Raw genomic sequence first — 15,146 nt, 5'->3', positions numbered from 1 at the left:
ATTCTTCTCATCAGCTTTTTTTTGGTGTCTGTGTGTGCATCATGCAGTATTTCCAGGGTTTGAATAGTATTTATGTCCACAGATCCTGTTAGTATAGCAAAGGCTTAGATTCTGGAGTCATGCTTCTGGGGTGGTAGCCCAGTTCTGCCACTTTCTATGTCCCCTTGGTCAGTTTATTTAACCTCTCTGTGCATCTTAAAAATGGAGGATAAAGTACCTACCCCACAGGTATGTATGTTTGAGGATTTAATGAGATAATACATGTACAGTGCTAAGAACAGTGCTTGGCGCATAGTAAGTACTCAGTAAAGGCTAGCTCTTACCATTGTCGTCATGCTGCCGTACTCATAGGAAGCCCTCAGCAGATGCTTGCTTTTCATCAATTTTCATCTGACTCCACAAATCTTTTGAAGTTCATAAAAATTAAACTTTGGGCCTTTGAAATGCTCTTTAATATCACCGTGGGAAAAAGCTTTCAGATGACCTCGGTAAGGAAAATGGAACTGCAGCATTTTAATGTAGTTATATTTTCTTTTATACTTCCTATAATATAAAAACATTTTTTTCCACTGATTTTTTGTCCATTATTTTATTTTATTTACTTTTTATTTTATTTATTTATTTATTTGGTTGGTTGGTTTTGGGGGTTTTTTGGCCACACCGTCTGGCTTGCGGGATCTTAGTTCCTCAACTAGGGATTGAACCCGGACCCCAGCAGTGAAAGTGCTGAGTCTTAACTACTGGACCACTAGGGAATTCCCGCCATTACTTTATTTTAGCTTGTTGCCATATTATGCCCACACAGCGAGAATCAAATACGTTAATCTTAATAGAAACATTTCATTACTTTGCAGAATTCCTATTTTTCTCAATATTTTACCCTTGGTGCTTTGGCCTCTGAAAGGCCCTATGTGATTTTCTATTAAGTCTGTATTACTGAAGATTCAGAAACCATTTGTTAAAAGATGACCAAAGCGTTTAGATTTGTTCATAGAATCATAAAGTAGACGTTTATACCTGAGCTTAGAGTTCAACTTATTTACAGCTCTAAAGATCGAAGCCCAGAGAGACTGAATTTCCCAGGGCCATATATCTGTGTAGTTTGCAGTAGGGCCAATTGAATCACCTATCTGCAAAATGAGACCTTACATTTCTATACGGAGAAAAAGAAATTTGAGCCATTATACAGTATTTAGAAAACTGAGATGTTTCACAAGTGAAAAATTAACTTCTTGCTTCTCAATTGTCTAAATGCCTGGGGAATCTTTTTCTGAATCTATTCTTCATACTGAATTAGTCCTTTGTAAATATTACAGTATCCATGACAGTTATAAAAGTTTTTATATTCTCATTTTGATGATAATTACATTCCTGGAATTTGTTAACCTTGAACATTGTATACAGTGAAAATAGGAAACTGTACTTAAAAGTCTTTTGCTTCTAAAAAATGAGTTAAATTAAATGAGTTATATAACACAAAAATCTGTCATACAGTTTTGATTATCAAACCTTTTTTTTTTTTTAACTGGGACCCCTATGAAGAAGCAGTTGTTTAGAGAAGAAGGCCTGTTGGTACTGTGTTGTAAATAGTATCCCCTCCCCATTTGCTTCATGCCTGGTCATTAATTATGTCATCCCTCTTCTAGTTCCTCATTTTGCAATGGAATGGGGACTTGGGAATAATATCTAGGATTTTAGAGGGGAGCTCTGTGTAAAAGCCTGATTTCCCAAAAAAAGTTTGCAAAAGAATTTAGGTTTAAAACTCAGCGAGTCCATTTACAAATGTTTTGCTATTCTTTATTTTCCAGTGATTTAACTCACAATTCTTTCCCTTCTATTTAGTTCTCACAGTATCTTCATGAAAATGCATCCTATGTCCGCCCTCTTGAGGAAGGAATGCTTCATTTATTTGAAAGTATTACTGAGGATACTGTGACTGTCCTGGTAATTTTCTTCTATGTTTTACTTCTGGAAATGGGAGCTCTTCTTTTTCAAATGACTCTATTAACCTTGAAATTTTTTCTTTTCCAGGAGACAACTGTGAAATTGAAAACTTTTTCAGAGCATTTAACCTCTTACATATGTTTTCTTAGGAAGATTCTTCCTTATCAGTTAAAAAGGTACTTACCCTCTGGGCCAGGGAGCTTGGGGAATTGCGAGGTATCATCTGAGCTGTGCTGGAGTTACTAAAGTAATAACATGTGCTTCTTGTGATCTGCCTGACCTTTCTGCACCACAACCAATTTGGACTTTTGTGAAAAAGGAAAGTCATGGTTTGAGCAGCACAAACTTATATTTAAGAAAATTGAATTGTAGTTTGTCAGCTAGGGTTTTTTCAGTATTCTGTACTGAGATTACTACTATAACCACATAATGCAATATGAACCAGTATTTTTAATGATTGTGAATGACACATTTATTGAAGGAAATATTTCATTTTGGGGTATTTTTTATCCTTTTACTATAAACATCTAGGTGGGTATTATAATAGTTAACCTCTACATTGCAATTTATAATCCTTAGGTTTCTTTGAAATAGTATATTGTTTTTATTATTGGTGATTTATTTAAGTTATAAAGTAAAAACTTTGTGTACATACTTCAGCCCTCATAGGATATGTCATTAAGTAGCCTTAAATGCTCCATCTTAAACATTTCTAGAAAGGCAAGAGAAAATAATTTATGTAATTGGAAATTTGAGAATACTCCTTGTACATTTTGATACTTTTGGTCTAAAACTACCAAGAGTCCTAATTCATCTAAATCTTTTCATCCTAAGATTTAGTCTTTAAAAAAAGTAATCAAAAAATAATACAATAATAATAATAATACATAGGAGAAATAAGAGCATATATGTAGTATAGTATATTGCAAAATAAGGTTTAGGAAATACGTAGATGAATAACTTACAGATGTTGAAAATATACAAGTAATTATAGTATTTAAGTCCTTGTAAAACTAAAGTAGTAGGTTTTAGCTTTTCAATAATATGAAATTTTATTATTAAAAATTAATGTGTTAAGAGCCATCTTATTTCCATCTTATTTCCTAATTCTAACCTAACAAAGGCATTTCAGTAACTGAATTCTATGATTTGTGCACATGACAGAATTTTAGGAATCAGGGAATTATGACAAACTAATGAAACAAATGAACATTTTGAAACAAGTAAACTATTGAAACAAACAAACAGTTTCATTCAGATCCTTAAATGTTTTAGTTCAGTATAATTAAAGTTTTTTTGAAAATTGACTCTGGAAGTTTAACACTAAATTGAATACACTTTATTGATTTGGCTTACGTTGAAAAGACTCTAAGAACCATTGCAAAACTTCTAATTGCCAAACATCTGCTCTTCTTATCATCCTGTGACTTCCCCTTCTCCAGGCTCCTATCCCATTCCTTACCTCAGGATGGCATATATAAGCCTCAGTTGCCCCACTTGCCCTTGAGTCTCAATGTCTTTGTGGACTCCCCTACATATGTAATTAAATTTTTTTTTCTCCTATTAAAAAAAAAAAAGAGAACCATTGCAAAAGTGGTATTTACTACTTGAAACAGTTAAGCATTGTTATTTTATCTTAATTTATTTTTTCACTATTACATTTTTAGAAACACTGGATAAGTCCTTTCTTGATTTAAGATTCCTATTCTTGGAATGTTCTGTTCCATATGCCTTCAGCCCTATGTTATCAGGTATTTATGTTTTTAGGCAATTTTTTGGTCATTGGTTTAAATACCACTTTAGTTGACAAGATGACATGTTCATTAGTAGTAAATGGGCTTAGTACCGAATGACGCTGTTTGCTATAAATAAATAGAAGAGGCAAGGTCCAGGGAATGGATATGATTATCATTCTGTGCTAATAACTTTCGTAGCTTTGTGTAAAAAGCATTTTACTTGATTACTGCACATTTTAAATAAACACTCTTAAGAGTCAATGTAGTTTTTTTAACCTTATAATTAAGTTTTCCAAAGCACCATTTAAAATTGAAAATGGTAAAATGTATTTTATGAATGTTAAGCATTTATTTTTGTATTGAGCCTATAGATTGTTTTTTCCAATCTGTTTGACTTTTGAACCTACATACACTGAAAAAGGTTCCTCAATGATTTTCTCTCCTAGTTCCTGTGTAATTAATTCTCTTTAGGAATTCAGTCTATGAAATATTTTTCTCCTGAAAATATTTTGAAGGGAAACATGTTTTTGCTGTTCTCAGGATGGAAAGATAATGGGCACCTCCCTTTATTTTTTCTTCCATTTAGTCGTCTTTTGCTGCATTGGCGTTTGCAGCAAGCAGGTGTATGTATTATGGTATAAAAAATGGAACCTTGTAAATGAGATCAAATTCCTTTTTTGGTAAATTCTCTCTTTGGATATAGATGTTTGAGAATTTAGATGGTTTCTTATAGCTAGTTGAAAATCGTTCAGGATGCTCACTTTTATAAAATCTGCCCATTCTTAGTTTAGAAGAAGAATGTGAAGCTTCCCTTTGCACGTCTGCATTACGAGCCAGGAATCTAGAGCTGTCCCAGGACATGAAAAAGATGACAGCTGTGTTTGAGAAGCTGCAGACTTACATTGGTCTTCTCGCCTTGCCAAGTAAGCATGTTTGTTACTCATGGTTCAACTTGAAGAAATTAGAGTACAAGAAGCTTGAGAAGGGAGGTGGTTTGGCGTGTTGAAGTGAGAAGAGGGTCAGAAAAACTTGAATTCAAATCCTCCAGCTCCTTATACATTTAGGGTCTTGGGCAAATCACTTCTCTGCTTCTATTTTCCCACTTATAAAACGGAGGTAAATGTGATTAAGTTAAATTAAGAATGTACAATATCAGGCATCAAAGACATACATTAAATATTAAATCTCTTGGGCTTCCCTGGTGGCGCAGTGGTTGAGAGTCCGCCTGCCGATGCAGGGGACACGGGTTCGTGCCCTGGTCCGGGAAGACCCCACATGCCACGGAGTGGCTGGGCCCGTGAGCCATGGCCGCTGAGCCTGTGCGTCCGGAGCCTGTGCTCCGCAACGGGAGAGGCCACAACAGTGAGAGGCCCGCGTACCGAAAAAAAAAAAAAAATTAAATCTCTTTCTCTCCTTCCTCTTTTTTAAATGGAGAGGGGCAAAGCGTAAGAATTCGTAGCAACTTTCCAACAAGTAGCATAGGGGAAGGGAAGGTTAATAGTAAAAATGCTATTTTTAGAGGAACTGTATCATAACAAAGCCCCAAAATGTAAAGGTTGAAAGTCTTGGGGAAATAAATGCTGTTTTAATTTGAAAAAAGTATTTTCAGGCCATTGAATGGACCTCAGTTTAAATGATGTTTGTAAGAAAACCATGATTTTTATAGTAGTGATTTGATTATTTGTTTTTTGTAACAGCTTAAATGTGATATAATTTACATACCATACAATTTACCCATTTAAAGTGTACTGTTCAGTAGTTTTTACTATAGTCACAGACATGTGCATCAACACTACAGTCAGTTTTAGAATATTTTCATCACCTTAAGAAGAAACCCTGTATACTTTAGCTATCACCCTCTTATTCCCCTGTTCTGTCCCCACCCAGTACCAAGCAACCATTACTCTACTTTCTGTCTATAGAATTGCCTGTTCTGAACATTTCATATAAATGGAATCATATAATCTGTGGTCCTTTGTGACTGCTTTCTTTCACTTGGCATAATATTTTCAAGATTCATCCAAGTTGTAGCATGTGTAGGTATTTCATTCCTTTTTTTTGCAGAATAATATTCCATTGGATGGATATATCACATTTTATTTATCTACCTATCAGTTGATGGACATTTGGGTTGTTTCCACCTTTTGGCTATTGTGAATAATGATGCTATAGACATTTGTGAACAAGTTTTTTTTTTTTTTGCGGTATGCGGGCCTCTCACTGTTGTGGCCTCTCCTGTTGCGGAGCACAGGCTCCGGACACGCAGCCTCAGCGGCCATGGCTCACAGGCCCAGCCGCTCCGTGGCATGTGGGGTCTTCCCGGACCGGGGCATGAACCCGTGTCCCCTGCATCGGCAGGCGGACTCTCAACCACTGCACCACCAGGGAAGCCCTGTTTGTAGACTTTTTGATGATGACCATTATGACCAGTGTGAGGTGATAGCTCATTGTAGGTTTGATTTTCATTTCTCTAGCATCTTTTCATGTGCATGTTGGCCATCTGTGTGTCTTCTTTGGAGAAATGTCTGTTTTGGTCTTCTACCCATTTTTTTTTGGCCGTGCCATGCGGTTTGCGGGATCTTAGTTCCCCCATCAGTGGGTTGAATCCGCACCCTAGGCAGTGAAAGCACAGAGTCCTAACCACTGGGCTGCCAGGGAATTGTCTTTACCCATTTTTCTGATTAGGTTGTTTGTGTTTTTGATATTGAGCTGTAGGAGCAGTTTGTATATTTTGGAAATTAAGCCCTTGTTGGTTGCATCGTTTGCAAATATTTTCTCCCAGTCTGTAGGTTGTCTTCATTTTGTTTATGGTTTCCTTTCCTGTTCAAAAGCTTATAAATTTGATTAGGTCCCGTTTGTTTATTTTTGCTTTTATTTCTTTTGCCTTGGGAGACTGATCTAAGAAAATATTGCTACAATGTATGTCAAAGAGTGTTTTGCCTGTGTTCTCCTTTAGGAGTTTTATGGTGTCATGTCTTATATTTAAATCTTTAAGCCATTTTGAGTTTATTTTTGTGTGTGGTGTAAGGCAGTGTTCTAACTTCATTGATTTATATGTGGCTGTCCAGCTTTCCCATACCACTTGCTGAAAAGACTGTCTTTTCCCCTTTGTATATTATTGCCTCCTTTGTTGAAGATTAATGCGCTGTAGGTGTGTGGGTTTATTTCTGGGCTCTCTATTCTGTTCCATTGATTCATATGTCTGTTTTTGTGCAGTACCATGCTGTTTTGATTATGGTAGCTTTGTATTATTATCTGAAGTCTGGAAGGGTTATGCCTCTAGCTTTGTTCTTTTTCCTCGGGATTGCTTTGGCAATTCTGGATATTTTGTGGTTCCATATAAACTTTAGAATTATTCTAGTTTTGTGAAAAGTGTCATGGGTAATTTGATAGGGATTGCATTAAATCTGTAGATTCCTTTGGCTAGTATGGGCATTTTAACAATATTATTTCTTCCAGTCCAAGAGCATAAGGTAACTTTCCGTTTTCTTGAATCATCTTTGATTTCCTTTATCAGTGTTTAATAGTTCTCAGCGTATAAGTCTTTCACCACCTTGGTTAGGCTTATTCCTAGGTTTTTTTTTTTTGATGTGATTTTAAACAAAATTGTTTTTTACTTTCTCTTTCTGGTGTTTCATTGTTAGTGTAAAGAAATGTAACAGATTTCTCTATATTAATCTTATATCCTGCTACCTTACTGAATTCATTTATGAGTTCTAATAGTTTTGTGTGGAGTCTTTAGGGTTTTCTATATAGAGTATTATGTCATCTGCACATAATGACAATTTTACCTCTTCCCTTCCAATTTGGATATTTTTGTTTCTTTTTTTTGTCTGATTGCTGTGGCTAGGACTTGCAATACTATGTTGAATAGAAGTGATGAAAGTGGGCATCCTTGCCTTGTTCCAGAATTCAGCTTTTCATCACTTAATATTATGTTGGCTATGGGTTTGTCATAAATGACTTTTATTATGTTGAAATTTGTTACCTCTATACACACTTTGGTGGGAGTTTTTATCATGAATAGATGTTGAATTTTGTCAAATGTGTTTTCTGCATCTGTTGATATGATCATGTGTTTCTTGTCTTTTCTTTTGTTCATGTGGTGTATCGCATTGATTGATGTGCATATGTTGAACCATCCTTGTGACCCTGGAATGAATCCAGCTTGATTATGGTGTATGATCCTATTTATGTGTTCTTGGATTTGGTTTGCTAAACTTTTTTGACAATCTTTGCTTCTATATTCATCAAAGATATTGGCCTGTAATTTTCTTTTTTGGTAGTGTCTTTTTCTGGTTTTGGTATCAGTGTGATAGTGGCTTCATAGAATTACTTTGAGAGTGTTCTTTCCTCTTCAGTCTTTTGGAAGAGTTTGAGAAGGATAGGTGTAAGTTTTTCTTTGTACGTTTGGTAGAATTCCCCAATGAAGCTATTGGGTCCAGGACTTTTGTTTGCAGGGAGGTTTTTTTTTTAATTACAGATTCTATTTTACTTCTAGTGATCAGTCTGTTCAGATTATCTGTTCCTTCTTGATTCCTTTTTGGCAGTCTGTATGTTTCTAGAAACTTGTCCATTTCTTCTAGGTTGTTAATTTTTTTTTGGCATATAACTGTTCATAATAATTTCTTAAGATTTTTTTATATTTCTGCAGTATTGGTTGTTATTTCTCCTCTTTCATTTCTTATTTTGTTTATTTGGGCCCTCTCTATTTTCTTCTTGGTGAGCCTGGTCAGTGGTTTGTTGATTTTGTTTATCCTTTCAAAAAAACAGCTCTTGGTTTTATTGATTTTTTTCTGTTGTTTTTAAAATCTCTATTTTATTTATTTACTCTCTGATCTTTATTATTTCCTTCCTTCTGCTGACTTTAGATTTTGTTTGTTCTTTTTCTGATTGTTTCAGGTGGTAATTTAGGTTTATTTGAGATAGGCCTGTATCACTATGAACTTCCCTCTTAGGATTGCTTTTGCTGCATCCCATAGGTTTTGTATGGTTGTGTTTTCATTGTCGTTTGTCTCAAGGTATTTTTTAATTTCCTCTTTGACTTCATTGTTGACCTATTGGTTTTTTAGTAGCATGTTGTTTAGTCACCATATAACCATTTTTTTCTCATTTATCTTTCTGTGGTTGATTTCTTGTTTCATGCCCTTGTGGTCAGAAAAGGTGCTTGAAATAATTTTTGTCCTTTTAAGTTTGTTGAGGCTTGTTTTGGGTCTTAGTTTGTGGTCTATTCTAGAGAACGTCCCATGTGCCCTTGGAAAAAGAATGTGTATTCTATTTTTTTTTTTTATGTAGTGTCCTGTAGATATCAATTAAGTCTAACTGTTCTATTGTATGTCTAGGTGTCAGTCTACCTTATATCTCCAATGAATCCTCCGAATTACCTTCAGCACAAGTGCCATTATTTTTGAGAACATCCCTAGGCTTGAACTTCTTCTCCACAGTCTGTTGTGAATTAAGTCAATTCCTTTGGGAAGAGATTCAGAGCTTTCTGTTTTAAGAACTGTTTCTCCCTTGGGTTAAATCTCTGAGCCATGGTTCTGTGCAGGGGATGATGACAGTGATGCACTTCTCTCAGAGTGACACCCCTGCATTACTCCATGGAGAGGTAGGGCAGCAGCCGCTGGGCTTCTCAGCTTGCCTCTTTCAGCATGGAACTCCTGTTAATGAGCTGGGGCCAGGATGATCAGGGCCACAGATTCCCAGCAGCACCATGCCCACGTAGAGCCTCCATCCCACAAGTCAGGGCTGGGTGAAAGAAGAGAACCCCCCACCTGAGTCATATTTACCTAGAACTTAGCCTCAGCAACAGGTAGCTGAGAGCGAGATAAGCAATGCAGCCCTCCAGCTGAGCTAGGGGAGAGGGAGCCTTGTGCTCTTGGCTGCACCCTCGGGACTGGGATTTCTAGCTCACTGACTGGTGAGGGGACCGAGTGGGTTTTGGTTCACATACCACAGATTCTTGCTATTGTTACTGAGTTAATATAGATTTTCTTGATTAAATGTTTCTTTACTTGCTGTATGCCCTTAGGATAATTTCCAGAGTTTAAAGTGGTTATTTTTAAATCATTTTCACCAGTTGTGCTGGTGAGTGGGTATGTGGAGCTTGCTTATGCTGTCATGCCAGAATTGGAACTGTGATGTTTGAATAATAGTGTTTTTAGTGATGTTCAGCAAACAATAATATGTAGGGAAAGCACAAAATGAGAAATGTGTTCCGTAGTAACAAGGTGAAATTCACAAAGGCTTTCATTTCAAAAAGAATCATGAAAGACATAATCCTGCTTAGCAATTTAATTTTGATTCTTGTAACCATTAATATCTGTGGACATGGGGGATGCAAATCAGTTTAAATCCCTGTAATTATCACCATTCTATCTGAATGTGTCTACAATGATTTTAAGAGCCATTATTTTCAACATATCACAATCAGTATTCACTCTCTCTCTTCCCAAAAGTAGAGGGGAGATGGTGGGCTGTCAGTTTTTCAGGTGAATTCTTCTGGGAAAATGCTTAGGTTTGTGATCTTGGTTTCCTAGGTACGGAGCCAGATGGACTCCTTCGGGCAAACTACAGTTCTGTCTTAACAAATGTTGGTGCTGCTCTGCATGGATTTCATGATGTCATGAAAGGTGAGGCTTGGAAAAGAACATAAATAAGCTTTGTCCCATTTTCTCAGATCTGCCTGAGTGAGATTTAAACAAATACTGCCAAGGCTAACAGACCCCACGTAAAGGTTTAGTAGCATTTGGCTTAACGTTGAAGTGCACAGCTTACTGCCTTCTGCTTTTCCCATCTGCTTCTTTCCTGAAGGTAAACAAAGTGCTGAAGAGAAACCCTTGTGCCCGGAACTTTAGCCAAAAATACATTACACTGACTTAAGGCAGGTGTATGAATTTTATCAAGCCAGACATGCTATTCAGAGGCATTTAGCAAAATACTGCACTTGTTAGAGCCCAAACATGAAGGAACTGAGGAAATGAAGGTTTAAAGGTCCCAGAAAGAATGCCCTGGTTTTCTACGTAGCCTCCTGTGTGTTTCTGTGTTTAGAGTACCCATTATAAGTCCTGTTTTGTTCAGGAGAGCCTTAAGGAATGAAGGTCTGTCTTCAAGCTTTGGTCAGTTTTTAGTTGCTATGTGCTTCTAAGAATATGCTTGTCGACGGTCATTTCATTTGCTTCCTAGCATGTGATTCTGAGTCCTGATTTTTTAATCTATATTTCTGCATGGCTTCCAGGTTTTTTCCTCTGTTCTTTTCCGTTTGAAGACTGTTGGAGTAGGGGGAGGAGAGGAGGGCAGGAGCAATTATTAAGGACTATTGGAAATAGTCCAGGTGCCTAGATTTTTCACTGACGTGTTTAGTGTGCAGTTAGTGACCAATTGCTGGTTTCACAGAAAATACTTTTTAAAAACTTAAAACTTTGTTGGATGGCATGTATAAGATGGCTATATTTGGGGCCTTCCTATAGGTTGGCACATAACCACATAATAACCTCTGTTACTGGGAATCATTCTTAGTTTTAGTGGAATTACCCAGTACTACCTTACCATTCAGTCTGGAACCCAGTACTACCTTACCATTCAGTCTGGAAAATGGTCCTTCCTGTGGCTTGTCTTCAATTATAAGGAACTTTAAAAGTCACTGTACTTCTGGAGCTAACACTGGTTGCAGGAATCACAGCTTGCATAGACAGTCTTGGTGGCAGGTGACAAGAGGCAGCCCCAACCCTGCAGAACCTAGTCTGGTCCATAGAAAACCCAAGGGACTGGTACCTTTTTCCTGTGCAGCTTTTGGTTTGGGGAGCTCAGACTTAACCATAGTCCTCTATTCCAGAACTTTACGTAACGTAGAACTAGGCCATTGAAACCACAAGTAGCTCTGTGGCTACACGTTTTTTGGTTTTGTTTCCTAAGTTTTCCTATGCTAATGTTACTATTTGTTCCTGCTAGTGTTTTCTCTAGAATTTTGATAAAAGAGAGGCTAGAGCAATGGAGGGTAGCTGTCCATTGAGGATCTTAAAGCTTCATTTACATTTCAAAAAATCTTGATTTTATTTATATTTCTATAAATAATAATGTACTTCTGAGTTTTTTTAAAATGCTTTTGTTCATATATGACATAAGATGCCAAGTGGTCCAAATCAAAGAATGTTACTATTATTATTTGCTATGAGTTGGTGGAGATTATCAGAGGAGGATCAGAGGCTCCCTTAGCCCCCTTTGTGCCTCTGCTTGTTTCTGTCCTTGAAAGTGAACATAATATAAAGAGAGAAGACTGGGAAACATGAAGGATGGTTGGCAAGCAGATTATGGCCTCTTGTGGCTAGTTTTACAGTTCAAATCTGTCTTCTTACGCAGTTGGAAGACTGTTGTGTATCTCTCATGAAAACTCAGAGTGAGCATTAACTTGCATTACCAGAATATACTTTGTTTTTAAGAGAACTTTTATTTCAAATCTTTTCCCTTGATGCTTTGCCCTTAATTGCTTGGTCCAAGTTGGAAAGAAGGAAGGAAGGAAGGCAATCAAGAAGGCAGGCTGGGGTTTCCCTGGTGGCACAGTGGTTAAGAATCCGCCTGCCAATGCAGGAGACACAGGTTCGAGCCCTGGTCTGGGAAGATCCCACATGCCGTGGAGCAACTAAGCCTGTGTGCCACAACTACTGAGCTTGTGCTCTAGAGCCCGTGAGCCACAACTACTGAAGCCCGTGCGCCCTAGCGCCTGTGCTCTGCAACAAGAGAAGCCACCGCAAGGAGAAGCCCGCGCACTGCAATGAAGAGTAGCCCCCGCTCTCCGCAACTAGAAAAAGCCCACGTGCAGCAACGAAGGCCCAACGCAGCCAAAAATAAATTAAATAAACAAATAAATAAAGTTATTAAAAAAAAAAGAAGGCAGGCTGGTCTTAGTATAAAAAGAAAGATTTATAAAAATGTGTATCCTACAAGGAATTAAAATGGAAGTGAATTAATCTTTTAACAAGTGGCATTCTAAGTGAGAATTGTTTGATCTTTGGTCTCAAGTCTAAAGCAGGTAGACTGATAGGAAACATAAAAGAAAATAAATCTGTTGTCTAGGTCACATGATTTCCTTGTACCTTTTGGAGTTAAACTTTAATGTCGAGGAACACCCTAAGTAATGAAAATATTTGGACTCGATAAAGAGTAAACAGTTGGATTGGGAGAATTATTATAGTCAAACTACAGTAGCTCTGATCCACTAGATGCCATGGGAGGATTCTTAGTATTGTACATCTTTTATAAGTATTTCAATCACCTACACCAATCAACCAAGATTGCCTACCAACCCAGTTGTATTATAGCATTGTATACAGACAGTAAAATATTGAATAAAACTTTCTGTGGTGTATAGAAAGAAAATGTCTACTCTAGGGGCTAGCAAGTTCGGTATACAAAAAAATGTTCAGTGTTCCAATTGAATTTTCATTCACTTGGATATCTTATGAATATATAGAGGATAATCATTTATTTTTAAGAAATATTAAACATAATAGTAATTACCAATTAGTTGGTTCCTTCACTGTGACAACTACCATAGTAGTGTAGGGTGTTAACAATAGTGAAAACTGGCTAAGGGCATCCAGAAACTCTCTGTAATTTTTCTATAAATCTAAGACTATCTTAAATTAAAAGTTTATGTAAAAGTTTATATATATGTGTATATAACACAATATATATAAGTAATGCAATTTCCTAGTTTTAAATTTCAGTAAAAGTAATCTTATTCATCAAACAGTAATTTTGTTAAAAATCATTATCATACTAGGTTAAATCTCAGATACCCTTTCTTTTTGAATAGTCTTATTCCCTTTTAATTATCTATAGTCTAAAATCAACTAAATTTCTTTTTTTTTTTTTTTTTTTTTTTTTTATGGGGTGTTGAGTCCATTTCGTTGAGCAAGGAGTAGCTCTTGTCTATTACATATTTGGCTTAAGGAACTTTATCTGTGCTCATTTCAATCTCTGGTTTTATGCAGCACCCCAATTCACCTTTCCCCTTAAGCAAGCATAAGTTGGTTTTCTAAATTTGAGACCCTGTTCTGTTTTTTTTTTTTTTTTTAAACATCTTTATTGGAGTATAATTGCTTTACAATGGTATGTTAGTTTCAGCTTCACAACAAAATGAATCAGTTATATATATACATATGTTCCCATATCTCTTCCCGCTTGCGTCTCCCTCCCTCCCACCCTCCCTATCCCACCCCTCCAGGCGGTCACAAAGCACCGAGCTGATCTCCCTGTGCTATGCGGCTGCTTCCCACTAGCTATCTACCTTACGTTTGGTAGTGTATATATGTCCATGCCTCTTTATCGCTTTGTCACCGTTTACCCTTCCCCCTCCCCATAGCCTCAAGTCCATTCTCTAGTAAGTCTGTGTCTTTATTCCTGTTTCACCCCTAGGTTTTTCATGACATTTTTTTTTCTTAAATTCCATATATATGTGTTAGCATATGGTATTTGTCTCTCTCTTTCTGACTTACTTCACTCTGTATGACAGACTCTAGGTCTATCCACCTCATTACAAATAGCTCAATTTCGTCTCTTTTTATGGCTGAGTAATATTCCATTGTATATATGTGCCACATCTTCTTTATCCATTCATCCGATGATGGACACTTAGGTTGTTTCCATCTCTGGGCTATTGTAAATAGAGCTGCAATGAACATTTTGGTACATGACTCTTTTTGAATTATGGTTTTCTCAGGGTATATGCCCAGTAGTGGGATTGCTGGGTCATATGGTAGTTCTATTTGTAGCTTTTTAAGGAATCTCCATACTGTTCTCCACAGTGGCTGTATCAATTTACATTCCCACCAACAGTGTAAGAGGGTTCCCTTTTCTCCACACCCTCTCCAGCATTTATTGTTTCTAGATTTTTTGATGATGGCCATTCTGACTGGTGTGAGATGATATCTCATTGTAGTTTTGATTTGCATTTGATTCTGAATAAATGAAATTCTTTGTATGCACACCTGCTATAAAAGTTAGTTTCCATGTTTTGTGATTTATTTTTTGCTTTGTTGGTAATGATAATTAATGCTGTTGTAACTGAAGTACTGTAAAATATTCAAAGGAGGCTGTATCATAAACACCTTTTTATTTAAAAATACAATTGCCCTTCCTTGTAAATCAATGTTGTCTTGGTAATTCTCCCATTTTCCCTCATTTCCAGGATGAAATTACTTTATTTCTCAGAGACCCAGAAAACCCCAGGCTTAGCTGTTTGGCCAGTTTCACCTACTGCTGTTTCTGTCAACACATTTATATCTAAGCCTCTCTTCTGTGCTTCCATAACCACAGGCCTTTGTTATAGCTTTCTTGTACTAGAGGCAATAGAATGTGAAGCCAGGTGCTAGAGTATCCAATCCTTATTTGGCCATGCAGACCTTTCTTATTGTTGAAGTATGTACTGGCAAACCAGCTAAGATCCAATAAGGATTGTGGGACATT

At 36.8% G+C, this 15,146-nt stretch overlaps 1 protein-coding gene across 3 annotated transcripts in view; it reads left to right on the top strand.

The window, feature by feature from the left end:
- The window catches only part of PPP1R21 (protein phosphatase 1 regulatory subunit 21), a 60,956-nt gene that overhangs the window by 20,426 nt on the left and 25,384 nt on the right, over window positions 1-15,146 (top strand). For all 3 annotated transcript variants that reach the window (XM_033419116.2, XM_004264968.4, XM_033419117.2), the window contains exons 10-13: window positions 1,843-1,944; window positions 2,032-2,120; window positions 4,467-4,603; window positions 10,220-10,312. In XM_033419116.2, coding sequence (XP_033275007.2) covers window positions 1,843-1,944; window positions 2,032-2,120; window positions 4,467-4,603; window positions 10,220-10,312 — 421 coding nt within the window. The remainder of the gene's footprint in view (window positions 1-1,842; window positions 1,945-2,031; window positions 2,121-4,466; window positions 4,604-10,219; window positions 10,313-15,146) is intronic.

Source organism: Orcinus orca, chromosome 13 (genome assembly GCF_937001465.1).
Source record: "Orcinus orca chromosome 13, mOrcOrc1.1, whole genome shotgun sequence".
Classification (NCBI taxonomy): Eukaryota; Metazoa; Chordata; class Mammalia; order Artiodactyla; family Delphinidae; genus Orcinus; species Orcinus orca.
The sequence above is the reverse complement of the archived record's forward strand: the minus strand, read 5'-3'. Positions and strand labels throughout refer to the sequence as shown.